This window comes from Gopherus evgoodei, chromosome 2 (genome assembly GCF_007399415.2).
Source record: "Gopherus evgoodei ecotype Sinaloan lineage chromosome 2, rGopEvg1_v1.p, whole genome shotgun sequence".
Classification (NCBI taxonomy): domain Eukaryota; kingdom Metazoa; phylum Chordata; order Testudines; family Testudinidae; genus Gopherus; species Gopherus evgoodei.
In genome coordinates, this window is record NC_044323.1 from 272,840,041 (window position 1) to 272,854,639 (window position 14,599).

The 14,599-nt window shown below is 39.9% G+C and overlaps 1 protein-coding gene across 1 annotated transcript in view; it reads right to left on the reverse strand.

The window, feature by feature from the left end:
- ENPP2 (ectonucleotide pyrophosphatase/phosphodiesterase 2) overlaps nt 1-14,599 on the reverse strand; it is a 70,497-nt gene that overhangs the window by 41,306 nt on the left and 14,592 nt on the right. The window contains 5 exon segments of the mRNA XM_030553745.1: nt 2,355-2,370; nt 2,373-2,409; nt 11,232-11,351; nt 12,418-12,497; nt 13,340-13,437. Coding sequence (XP_030409605.1) covers nt 2,355-2,370; nt 2,373-2,409; nt 11,232-11,351; nt 12,418-12,497; nt 13,340-13,437 — 351 coding nt within the window.

Sequence of the window (14,599 nt, forward strand, 5' to 3'; positions counted from 1 at the left end):
TCCAGAATTACTTCAAGTTTGCATTTTTAATTATGAAACCACACAATAGATTCAAAATAATGAGAATCACTTAAAATCATTAGTCATCCTGCCCAGTGTGACTATTTAGTGGTAGCACATTTTCCTAACAGGCAAGGAAAATAGTGAGGTCCCTTGCTCCTAAGCCAGCAAGTTAGAACTCATGCAGATTGGGATGGGGACCATGGCAGAGGGAGCTCCTGTCTATCACAGACATTTTCATAGCTGTCACAGATTAAGGGGTCTCATTCTTTCTTAAGAGTAGGCCCTGCAGCCTCACCACCTCAGAGACTAAACCTCTAAGCTTCAGCACTCCTGCTTCATACCATGAGCTCTGCCCACCACCACCTGAGAAATTCCTAGGCCTTATCTACACTGCTACTTTACAGTGCTGAAACTTTCTCACTAAGGGATGTGAATCCCCTCCGCCCCCAATGCGATGCAAGTTTCAGCACTGTAAAGTCGCAGTGTAGACAGTGCACTAGCGCTGGAGCCGCACTCCCAGCACTGGTAGCTACTCCCCTCATGGGGGTGGTTTTTTACAGCACTAGGAGAGCTCTCCCCAACACTGGTGCCACAACATTGGTAATGAAGACATACCCCTAGTCAGAGACGTTTACTCTCTTCAGTGACACAGGCACCTCAGCAAGTATTTGCAGTTACAACCAGGCAGCCTTTCCAAAACAAAGCGAGTTCATGAGGTCAGCTGGAACACAGCACTGGAAGTCCTTAGCACAGTTCATCTGGTGACACCAGAGCAATCTGCCATCCATGCTGCTATGGACTCCATTTCAATCTCTGTGTCCCTTGTCTGCCAAGGTGACAGCAGTCCAGCCTTTCCCAAAGGTCAGCTCTTTATATCCTGCCTGTCACCTCTCAGACCTTTGTTCTCGAGCTGGCCTCTGTTCAGCTTTCCTGCTGAGAGGCTGGGAGAAAACCTCCTTCCTCTTGGTTATTGATTGCTAGGGTCAATGTACTGTCCCACCAGGGATTTCCATGGTCTTCCCAGATTTGCCATTGTCCTTGAATGACGCAGTAAGCCACCACGACATCTGGGCCAACACACACACACTTCATGTCTCCTGCACTGCCCCAAAAGCAGGATTTAACCCGGTTTACCCCCACTGGGTAGCAATGCAAAATAAAGAGGGAAACTGAAGCACATATAGGATTCATAAAAAAGATGACAGAAAATCCCCATTTCATCAAATAGCACATATCACTGTGATATTCAAAATTAAAGGCACAATTCTGGGGAAGCCTTTAATCAAAAAATGGGAAAGATCCATTTAATATTTCATCTGAACATAGTCGCTTTCTTCCAGAAAGGAGTTTCCCACAGGAACCTCTGCTGCCCAAAAGTTTGGCAGAAGAAGAAAACGAGGGTGATCTCATTTCACACTAGTAATCCTTCAAAGCTCAGAAATTATACTTATCCAGACATTTCAGATAGAAAGATTGCTGGCTGAAAGCAGGATTAGGCAGTAAACAAGAAAAACAGCAGGGAGCCTCAGAAGGTCTTCTGGATTGGAGAAAGGGGAAGAGGATATTTTATCCAAACATGAAACAATCTGTCTTTTAAAATGACTGTCCATTTGAGGGGGAAATTTCTGATTAGTTAGGCTGCACTGCTGGCACATTTTCATCATGCCAAAATGCTGTAAGAGCTTGGAGGGCAGAAGAGGCTCCTATAAACACCTATCACATCCAAGGGTTTAAAAGAATATATTGCTGATAAGGCCTGGTCTACACTTTAAAAAGTTAGATTGACTAGCTATGGCATTCAGGGGTGTGAAAGATGTAACCAGCAGAGCCCTTAGTTCTGCCACCTTAACCCTGCGTTAGGACGCAGCAAGGTTGACAAGACTGTATCCTTGACCTAGCTATGGGAAAGTGGAATTCCTACAGCAACCAGAAGGGAGGGGAGAACTACACAACAGGCATTTAAGAGAGAATGAAACTACAGTACCATAGCTGCACCACTGTAGCGTCCATAGTCTAGACCATGGACTGAGACTAAGCGTGCCAGATAAGTATACTGCTCAACTTCAGCTGAATGTTAACAACATAACCACACTTATCTTCAACTCAGGAGCCCTGCACAAAGAGGTCTTCAAGATCTGGACCAAAGGTAAATATCGCATTGTAATATATTATTTAACAAAATTATAAAGAAACCACAGTGGAGGTGGTGTAGAGGGGTTAAAAAAAAAGGCAGTTTTTTTTGACTGGGAAGATATTGAATGTTTAGAGCCAGGGAAACTAATGAACATTTACTTACACCAAATTAAGTCTGAATTATTTGCTACAGGTCTCCAGAATAAAGGTCAACTTACACAGACCAGAAGAAGACCCAGCTTTCACCCCTTGCTTGGTAGCAGTAATCCATATCTAATGAGGAAAATATAAAAGGATTATAACAGTAATCAAGTCTTTAATTTAAAAAGGAAAATTAAAAAGCAACTTTTTCAAAACATGTTTCTCCTACCATAAACAAGAAAGTAAAGTGTAGCCTTTAGAATCCCATCTCATATCTGAGCATTTGTAAGAGGACATGCTGTTCTATACAGATTTTGGGGAAGTGAATTATTGTTTAGTCAGCCATACTGAGGTATGCAGTGTTATAGCCAAGTGATCCCAGGATATGAGAGAGAGTGTGTTAGTAAGGTAATATCTTTTATTGGACCAACTTCTGTTGGAGAGAGAGAGAGAAGCTTTTGAGCTTACAGAGCTCCTCTTCAGGTCTGGGAATTAGGAAGAAGAGCTCTATGTAAGCTCAAATTGCTCGTCTCTCTCACCAACAGAAGTTGGTCCAGTAAAAGATATTACCTCACCCACCTTGTCCTGCAGCCATGTGGAGGGTCAGATTACACTTTTCTTCCATGTCACCTTAAATCTCCATTATTACTCTTTAACAGGAAGCGATGTAGCTGTGTGGCCTACATGAGGCATTTCGAGCCATTGTAGCCATCAAAGGACAGCAATATCCCATCTTGGCCTCTTTCTGATCAAAACTGGGAGAACACTAATTTAGCAAACCTCTGTCAAAAATGTGTTACCTCACTCAAACTAGAAGACGTGCTTGGAAGATTTATTTATTAATATACCAACCAACCACACTTTGGCTGAACAAGAAATAGTTCCCAATGGCCACGTATTAGAAAATACCTTTCTTAACTCTGAACCTTCTGTGTCAATATATGTTCATCCTGATCTTAAAGATGGTTGCCTGTGCATGAATTATTCCACAGCCACATCCTGTGTTTTCTGCACACATCTTACTTTAGTCTTAACTGAACTAATTTAATGAAGTGTTGAAGTGCTATGACAATGGAGATTTTTATATTGGAGACTACTGTAGTTAAACATTTAATCTAGGTATATTATTGTTCTCATTACACAACGATATTAATAAGCAGCTTCACGCCTCCTTTCAATCCACTTCTCCCCTTGAAAAGCTCCATAGTTGATGCCTGCACCCACAATGCCTCCAAAACCTTCTCTCTCAATTTTTCCGTTTCTTTACTGTTTATTTGCAGTCCAAAACAAGTGGTTACACCTGCCTATTGTTGGCCGCAAAAAATAAAGATCAAGTCCTCCAACAGTAGCTAAAAGTTTTTTTTGCCAATCCTAGCTATGATTACTGCTGATCTAACCATGACCTTGTCTATTTCTAGGTAGTGACTCTAAGCACACGCACCAAGAGAGACACCCTCCTTCGACCAAGTAGCTTTGACAGACTAATGATTAAGACTGGCACACTTTGCCAAGGCATCCTGCATATTAGCTGAGAGGTTGATAGTTGGTTTTATTCTGATCCTTTTTGCCCATCGTCTTTACAAAAGTCCTGCTGAGTGGCATACTCGGATCAGGGAATGTTCTGTGAACACCAGTTTGCTTGGAATAGGAGACTTAATGTACAAGACCTGTCTACTTTTCAGTGTTATTGCTCACGTGAAGCCTGGTTCTGAAAACCCTGTGTGTGAGAGACGCCCACTGAAGTCAATGGGACTTCTACATTTAACAGCCTTACAGGACTGAGTTTAAGATGTGACAAGAGACAGCCCAGCAGGTTAAATCCTCTACCTTGTAACTGTTCTGTGAATAGATACAAAGGTAGCAGGGGCAGTGCAGTCCAAGCTTCTCTACACTGGTACTGAGCAAACCTGTCCCATCACAGAGAAACTATTTCTGCCTCCATGCCTACCTAACATTGCAGTCTCACCAATTATATTGGTATTGGAACATGGACTCAGATCTGAAATTAGTCCAACTCCTCCTCAACAATGAGCACTCAGAAGTCATTAAAGACTAACTACCCATACAGTCAATATTTGAACTGACTCCTTATGGAAAGGGGAAGCGGGTCTCACATCAGTTTCTTATCCTTGGCCGACTACCGTCACGACCATTGTAACATAAATTTAGCTCTGTGCTACAACCAACGTAAAATATTAGAGGATCATTTGAAAAACTAACTTTGGTTTATTTTGTAGAACTAAAAGGAAAAAGCTGTGCTGTCATGCATTTCATGCCCAGATCCACAACAGCAACAAAAAAATTGGATGCAATATTTCAGGGCATCTGAGGGGAGATTGCATGGTCAGTCATATAGATGCAGAGGTTAATATTAAACACCAAACTAAGTTTAGTATTGAAGCAGACATATATGACTGAATTCATTGCCCTGAAGAGCAGAATATAATTCCCCTCCTGCAATGGATAACACAATATAATTAAATTGACATTACGAATGATTTTATCCTAAATGCCACTGACAACAAGAAATAAGGCAGACATCCTATCCTATCCCTCCCTCCAGACAGCAAGAGTTGAGGACAAAGCATAAGGGGTTATCTTTGAATGTCCTCCCGTGCTGGTTCGAGTCACAACTTTAAAGTATATAAACCTCAAGTTTCCTGTATGTACCTATAAAATTAAATGTATTTTACAATCCTCTCTGGCTGGCATGTTTGTTCAGGTCAGTTATCCCAAAGTTTGCTGTTTTTGGGTTTTGCAAGGTCGCACTGTTGTGGAAAATTGACCACACGATTGATTTTAGATCAGACAGCCCGAGACTCCTTTATTTCATACAAGCATATATGCCAGGGAGAGACAGCATGACCCCACGCAAGAGCGGCATGCTGCTCGCTTGCTATTCTACAAATCTTACCAAGCTGATAAAGGTTAAAAACCACAAAACATAGCACTCTGGTTACACACATTATTGCCTTATTGGGATATAATATCAAAAACAAGCAGGCTGACCATTTAATTTTCCCATTACAGTTTTTTCCCTGTTATTGTCAAGTCTGCAGTTTGACTGTTCTATACACTTTTCGTTGCGGTCTGGTTATACAAAGACAGCCGTCCAGAAGTTGGCATGCCTTGGGACCCTCTATCTTACCACCTAGTTCCCTTCTCCAGCTTCAGTTCCCCCTATTTGGGCCCTGACCACATTTTCTGTCTGCCCCTGCATGCCCTTTGTACAGATAAACAAGCTTAGCTGCTGCTCCATAGCTTTGCTCATTAGGCCTCAGGCCTAAGGGGAATGGAGGTTTCCCTGACAGCACCATTTGTGAGTTTAAGTCATTTATTTGCTATATGTAAATACATCAGTTTTAGCTGCTAGTGGAAACCATATTATGTAACATGCAGGTACCTTATATCACCCACACCACAGCCTGTCTTGCAAGCTATAGTAGGTCTACAATATTAAAGTGCCCTACTAGCACAGAGGGGAGAGGAACAACATTCCAACATTAATCCAGTATTCCCTATTAACTGTATATCACAAGAATTAGATTATGTTTAATTTCTCCAGTGCAGAAAAGTCTGTTGTATTAAGGACCCAAAGATTCAGCTCTAGTGCAACAGCCAGTACCCAAATCCAGTAGAGAAGATAATATATCACACTGTAAACATGCAAAATACTTTAATGCCTTTAAATACCTCTGAATTAAATACCTCTTTTCCTTTTATTAAAAGGTAGACACAAAGAGGTTAAGCGAATTGTTCAACATTACACAGGATATCAGTGTCAGCACCCAGGAACAGAACCTAGGAGCCCATCAGAACTCCCGGTCTCCTGGTCAAACTGCTAGACAATACTGCCTTTGTGTATGTACATTATTACAAGGAAAATCAATTGCATGGCTCCTGGACTAGATTATGAAAGCCAGCAAAGTGCAACATCTATCTACTTTTAATCTTTTGTGGAAAAATAAGTTCCAAATCGCTTCATAAGCTTGCCCAGTATTTGTTGCATTAATGAAATAACGAGCAAAGCACATCCTAGGCCAAGGCCAATATAAAGTAAATGCACTGCATTTTGGCTCTTGTGGGATCACTGTACAAACACTTCTTCTGCAAGCTGGCCAAGGAGGGAAATTCTGGTCAGAAGCAGAGGTACTGTATACACCATCTGTGGTTGAGGAGAGGGCAAAGCCTGGATGGGAAATCCCTTTCTCATTAAGAAAATGGGAAGGGGGAGGGGAGGAGGGAAGATTGCACAGTAACTTACAGGTTTCTGAGGTAAATAAATGCATTCAATTTGGTACAGCTATGTAGAATTAAAACCAGAGCTGTTTCATATGTATATTTTACTTTTGGTAGTAGATACATTAAACCCTTCCCAACCATGCACCCTTTATCTGATTGAGATAATTATGTGACTAAGAGTAGTTTAGCACAATTGCCCTCTGGCACAGTCAGATGTTTTTGGGTGCAGAAAGCTATTACCTAGTAATTGGCTGAGACAGGGTCAGACAAACATGGTGGATTTGCCAATTTAAAGCCAAAAATGTTGCTTATGGAATTAAATTCTTATGGATATCCATTTTCCCCCTATTGACCATGAAGTAACAGGAAAAATATCATTTTAAAAAAAAAACGATTGACAGTCCTTTTAAAATAGAAAGGCTGGATGCAGCTTCCTGCAGATCCCCATCTCTCTCCTTTTAATCAATACTGTTCCTAGGCTGGTTGCAAGAGACTATTTGAGTAAACTATGATCTCCCTATTCCCTCAGGGAATATTCCAGCTGCCTCCATACTCCCAGTCCCTGCTAGCCTGAGCTTGATCCTTTGATAGCCAATACAACATATTCTATTAAACAGAGGCAAATCTGATTTGTTTCAAAAATAGAGATTGCTTAGATGTAGTACTTGCTATATAGCCTGAAACTGACATATTTCTAATCTGTGTAGTACTTGGGCCTAATGTCTAGGGACTATAACACAGCATTAAGACGCAACAACATGTATTTCAGTGACTAATATACAGCAGCTAAGAGCAAGGAGGCGGTTTAGGAACATGATGTTCCTTTTGGAGCCTCAGCTGGCCAGCAGCACAGTTCAGGGCTTCTCACCAGGCCCTTTTGAACTCTTACTTCAAGTTAAAAAAACACACAACCCAAGAATTGTTAAATGCTTCTAGTCTCAATTTAAAGTGAAAGTAAAACTTCAGAAAAAGCCAGCCAGCCATGACACAGGGGACAAATCCAGGCTAATGGCCAGAAACGCTACAAAAAAAAAAAAAAAGAGCCTATGCGGTGTACTGCGGTTTTTAATACAGCCATGATTTAAAAGTTAGTGGACAAAAGTTGGAAAAGTACAATGCCTTTTTGGAAGAAAGCATGTGCCTACTGATTCCTTCACTGCAGGATAAATGGTATTCACCCATTTGAGTTTACGCCTGAAAAAACAGGAAATTTAAAAACTTCTACAAATCAGATTTGGCATTGAATGAAGATTTTGAGCTTCATTAAAAAAAGATCAGTGCTGTACACTGAAAATGAAGCTTTTAAGATTATAGAAGTCATCCAGAAGGGTTTATCCTCTCCCAAGAGAGACTCCAAAACAGTGGCAAATTTCTCTGGCCCACGACAAAATCCTGCCATAGGTCCTGGAGATCCAGCACACTTTTCATTTTTATTACTCATTTCTCTATTTGATTTTTTAGACAACTTATTCCTGTAGTTTAGCAAATGCATTGGTTGATAAGGGAAGGAAGGGACTAGTCTACTGACAAGGCTATGTGTGATTTGCATGGTTGATAGACCATATAAACTATTCTACACAAGAAAAATACACCATCTGATCAGTATTTTCAACAACGAGTAAGGCTTTGATTACTGGTTAAGAGACATTTTAGATTTGTTCTTATGGTTAGACTAGATGTCAAAACACTGAGAAGGGAACTGCGAGCATCAAGAATCAGTTTTTTAGTTCTCCTTTGAGATCACTGACCAAGATGCCCACTATTTCTATGTGGATATCAGCTAGGGGTAAGAGATTTTATCTGCACACAGATGGTACCAAGTGCCACCTTTTTATAAATAATAATAATAAAAATCTTGTTTTCAGTACTCTGAGAACGAGGCTGCTGAAATTCACATGATCAGGTTTTAAATGCTACTTACTGTATGCCCTGAAGTATTTACAAAAACTTGCATACAGTTTCTTTTTACATGCCCTCAAGTTACCTTCCGATAAATACTCCCTTGGAAATAAGAGACAAGTTATCTGTCAAATCCCACTGATTTCACAGGGTGATCTGTGTGTGTTCCCATGAGATGCTGATCACCAAAGTGAACTTTTTAATGATAATTATTACACAATCATCCAAAGCCTGCAGTGAACCAATTCTCGACCCTACCATTCCACCCAGAATAGGTTATTTCTGAACCATACACAATTCAAGTCACCCTGCCCCATAATTCCATAATCTAAAGCATGTAATGCTCAGGAAGCTTGCCCTGACACACACACACATTTAGTTTTTCTTTCTTATTCCTAATTTCACTCTACCACCTTGAACAATTCAGCTCCGTCATTGAGTTCTACATCCACCAAATATTTAGAAAATGCAGTAGGCTGACTCTAGATGGGAGCAGGACTAAACTATAGAATACTGGTTACTTATATAGAGTTGTAGGATATCTTTCCTCGCAACATCTTTCACCATTTGTATTTGCTGGCTATTCTCTAAATTTCCTTGAGTTTGCTAAAAAGATTAAAAAACTCTGAGGTATCCAAAATTGTATTTGATATCTGGTGACCTCACCAGTGGCAGGCAGAAAGGGTCCCTTCCACCTTGCTTATGTAATGCCTTTGTACATGTGGACGAAGTCATTTGGGTTATTCTGCCCATCCTTATTTTCCACCCTCTCCATTGCTGAGTCCTCTGTCAGGGTTACTGCTTTCACAAGCCTCTCCTTCCTCATTGAGTATCTGTGGTTTGGCGTTTTCCCTCCTTATAAGTTTAGAGGTAGGCTTTCAATTTTTTTAATTTATTCGTGCTTTTTTTTTTAAACTTCTCTAGATCAATCACATTATTTCAGTATCCTCAGTAGTGTTTTGCAACACCAGCCAATGCCATCTGAGAGTTTAACTCCGTTAGGACACCAGTTGTTCCATAACTCCCCCATAATCATGTCACTACCATTTCTCATGGCCCTGTGTTTAGACTCGAGTCTTCGCCACTTTTATTGCCAGTAACAATATTCTGGGACAACGTTTGCAAGAAATAGTCGGTCCTATCCCACTCAACACAGCAGGTGATGTGCATCTACAGTGCTAAATCAATCTACAGCACTTAAGTGGCCTTTCATATTCAAGCACTGTATAAAGCCAGACCCTGTCTTGTACAATTTTTCCCATTTTGGAATTAAAAAGAATTGGTGGCAAAATGTTTAGGTGGCACCTAATTCTCATTGAATTTCAATGCAAAATAACTGCTTTGAGGTCCCTTTGAAAACTACAGCCTTACAGCTGAAAGAACTACTGGCTCGGGTGAAGGTCCAAGGCTAGTTTAAAATTCAAGATATGATGTTTTTCTTGGGAGATATGATCTTGTTACAACTGGAGCATGAATTAATTCAGGGAAGTGTTATGCAGGAGATCAGAATAGGTGATTATAACTGTCCCTTTGCTCTTACATTGGTAGAGAGTGTGTGTGAGAGATGTTACGTTTCATCAGCCTCACACACAAAACCAGAACTTGTGTTGTATTGAAGACTGGGTTGGACTTTGCAAGTTATCACTTTTTGAAGTTGGGGGAGGGGGTTTTCCTGGTCCTGCTCATAGGCCAGAGGGCTCTGTAGAAAAAAAAGTGTGAAAGAAGAGCCAGTCTGAAATAAAAAGAACAGGAAGTACTTGGGGCTCTTAGAGACTAACAAATTTATTGAGCATAAGCTTTGGGTGGGCTACAGCCTACTTCTTCGGCTCAAATAAATTTGTTAGTTAGTCTCTAAAGGTGCCACAAGTACTCCTGTTCTTTTTGCGGATACAGACTAACACGGCTGCTACTCTAAGTCCATTTAAAGGTAGCAAGATGAGTTTTGTCTCACTGCCTTAGGGAGGCAGCCTGTTCACTCTCTCTCTGATTCTGGGGTACTTGTGTATTATCGTTCTGAATTCTAGAAATAAAAGTAGCACTGTGTTACAACCTTCCAACAAGAGTATATGTTTTTATCTAAGTCTGTGTATGTATTTTATAACAGAACTAAAAACCTGACAAACTTGTAAGAGTAAATTAAAGGGAAATACTATAAAAATCATAGAACTGTATGGCCATAAGGGACATCTAGAGATCTAGTCCAGGGATACTCAGACTGCAGTAGCAAAAAGTGGCTATCACATTCCCAAAAAAGAAAGAGTCACAATAGTGTGAATTCATTATTTCATTTACTATTTCATACACATATAGACACACATATTCTTCTCACAGACAATGACTGACCAAGTGTTATTTTGGAACATAGTACCAAGTGGTTATTATTAATCACACAGTGTTTTAATATCACATGCTGCAAAGAGCCACAGGATACACATTAAAAAGCCACTGTGGCTCTCGAGCCCTCAGTACTTAGTATCACTTTTCTAGGCATTCCCCTACACTGAGAACAGAATTACATATACTTTGGACATGCGCCACACTCTGAAAATATACTGATTGAGTTAAAACTGTGCTGCCTAAAACAAGATGATTCTAACTACATCTAGTTTATACTTATCAGCAAGAGCCATGTTGCATAATCAATGGTTTTACTATTCTGAAAAGCGAGAGCCAACTCAAAAAGTTACATTAAAATGACAGAAGCTGGCCAGATGGTCAGGAGATTAGGTTAAAATTGTTCACAGATGTACTTTATTGCTACTATTATTGCTGTATTCCAAAGCAGAGGGAGGGGAAAAAAGTCTGAAACTTACTGGTTGACCTCCCCACCATCTGTGATTGAATTTCTCTCGCCCTCGAAGACTGAAGCTGGCATCAAATACGGGGTCATACATTGAATTGCCAACAATTCCATGTGATTCAGGATAGAGTCCCTTTGTGCAAAAGTAGATTAATTAGTGAACCTTTAGTACATGTAAAATGCAGTAGTGCAGAGTTATCCACAAATACCAGTAAATTCTTTAAGAATGGAAACTGGGTATGCCTGTAATCTTCACCTGAATTAAGAGATTTTAGTTTTAAGATAAAAAAAAAAGTCTAGTACCATAGATATTCATTAAAGCAGTATGAGATAATTTGCATACCCTGATCTTGTCTTAAAGCACAGGTACTTCAGCAGTTAGCCACATTAAAGTTTTTTCATACTGGGTGAAATACATTTTTGCCACTGAAGTAAGAAAATAAGTGATTAAAAGATCTTTTAAAGCAGTACTTTCAGTTCATCTTTGTAAAATATTCTGGGGACATTCAGTGATCCTTTGGTGACAATAATTAATAAATAAATAATAATATAGTTAGCATTTAAATATCATGTTTTACCTTCAGATTGCTTAGCAAGTGTAACTTAATCCTGAGCACTCCTGAGAGATGAGTAAGTATTATTCCTAGCATGAAAAAGAAGGACCTGAGGCAAGTCAGCTAAGTGACTTGCATCCAAAGCCACAGTGGGAATTAATGCCAAAGTTGTCATTAACACACAGGAGTTCCTGGTTCATAGCCCTGCACTCACACCATGACCATCATCAAATATGTGGGCCAGATAATAAGCTGGTGTAAATGTGCATAGTTCCACTGACTTAATTTCAGTGGGAAAAAACACCACCACCACAGATTTACATCAACTGAGGGTCTGTTCTTGTGATTTATTTCCATAAGAACTATAAGTTGTAGTTACAGAATAGGAGTATGAATTACTTCATTACAGGAGCGGACAGGGGAAAAAAAGCAGCAGGCTATAATAAATGCTTTGCATTTATACTGCACATTTTATCTAAGAATCTTAAAGTACTTTGATGCTTCCTCCACTCCAATACAAAAAAAGTTACTGACCATGTTAACCAGTTTTTATTTAAAAAAAATTCCTCCCTCACAATTCCCAAGTTTGTAAGTGATGTGCAAGTCCCTTTAATTATATTCAAGAAATCCCCCTCAAAGACTTACAGTAGCCAGGGTGTACAAGTTAGGGAAGGTTTTTGTAGGATATACAGGTCTCATATAGGGAGAATGTGTTCCACATGATCCTGAAAGTACAACAGAAAATACAAGTGTTTAAAAAGTGGGACTATCATACACTGAAGGCAGAAATATAGTAAGACCTTTGATTAATCAACATATATCAAGAAACATTTTTTAACCTTATTTAAATAAACACGACTCTACGGCTTAAGCACAGAGTCCAAAATGCTAAAGCACACATATTAAATAGACACACATGGCCTAAAACATGACAAAACTTTCCCTCGTACAAATAGATGTTAAAACTAGGTAGATTGAAAGAAAGAAGTGCTTCCCTTTAATTAGTCCTTCAGGTCATTTCACTCCAAGTTTGCCCATATTGGCAGTAAAGTAACTCCAGAAAATTCATGCTAGTTTCAGGTGACAAACACACAGTATTAAATCAGTCTGAAACTGTAATTCCAGAGTTGTCACAGGAAAATTTTCACCAGACTTCCCATTCGCATACAATAGTGCACACAGTTGCTGCTACAACGTGTTGAATTCAAGATCAGTTTGTTTAGCTAATAAACATAAAAAAAATTGCACCTGTTCTGGGAGACTCTCCCAAAAAAAACAATGCACTTCTGCCATTCTTATATTATTGTTCTGCACTGCTCCAGCCTGTCTTTCAGGCTAATCAAATTGCACACCATTTAAGCCAATGGGACTTTTGCCATTTGACTTCATTGGGAATAAGATAGGCCTTTAGATTGTTAGACCTTAGGGCCAGAAAGCCAGCTGTGTTTGATGCAGCTCTTCTACTGCCCAGCACCTTGTTGGTTTATGGTGCTATATAAACATGAAAACAATATGGAACAAGAGATTGCCCTGTTTGTTTGTTCTAATAAAAACAGATTTTACTTACTTAGTTTTTCATGTTGGGCATGACCTTACTGCCCTTTCTTCATGTATGATGCACGGAAGCCATCGACAGAGAAGAGTATCAAAGGAGGCGAACAAAACTGAAACAAAGGGGTAGGTTACATACCAGAGTTGAAATGAGTATTTCAAACTATTTCGTACACTCATTTGGTTGACTATGAAAGTTTAAAACACTACACAGTTAGAACTTCATAAATTTTAGAGTTAGTAGATCAGTATAGTTTAGTAATATTTATATTTCAGTAACACCCAGAAGTCCAAAATCAGGCTCACGTTCCTATTGCGCTGGTACTATAAAGGCTCATAACAGACAAGGTCCCTGTCCAGAAGAGTTTACAAATCTAAGAAGGTAAGTTACGTACAAAGGGTTGAATAAGAGGAATACGGTCAGATACATACATTTTACAGACATATAATTGCAATTAAAACAAAACAAAAACCACACATACCACAAGCATAAATCTTTTCTGTTTTTGTAAAGAGCAAGGGTCACAGGACGTTTAATGTCCACATACAGCATGTGAGAGAGACCAGCTGCTCTAACACGGTAAAGAAGAGGAGTACTCATTTTGTTATTCTTTCATAGAACAAATGGCTACATTGCTCCTCTTGAGATGCAAACACAGCCAGGATGTATAAGTATCTCAAAGCTCATGCAGAGGCAGGGAGAGCAACTTCTTCAAACGTAGGTGCCCAATATTAGGTATTCACAGTGAACTCATTCTTAGGTACCTAAAGTCTTAAGCTCTCATAGTTCCCACTTAAATAAATAGGAGCTGTGGATGCTCAGTATTTCTGTGAAAGAGTCCCCATATTTAGATGCTACATCTAAATTTAGACCTTGATTCAGCAAGTTACCTAAGGCACATGCTTAATTTTAAACATCTGAAAAGTCCAGGGATGCCAGAACAGGGGTCCATCCCTCTCACTTTTACTGGCCAGAAGGAGGAGCGACAGAAGGAAAGGGTAGGGCCTCAGAGAGAAGGAGCAGCATGGGGACAGGGCCAGAGTTCGGGCACCGGTGGCCCCCACACTTTTAGGGACTTTCCGCTGCACCTGAAACAGTCTCATTGGGGTCAATGAGACCACACATATGCTTAACGCTATTCAGATGCTTAAATATCTCGCTGAATCATGGTTCTAACTCAGTTAAGTTTCAGAATCTAATCATAAGTGTTGGGAACTATGGGTGCGGGGGAGGGGCTACAAGTTTTACTCAGGGCCCCATGCTCAGGCACCTTGG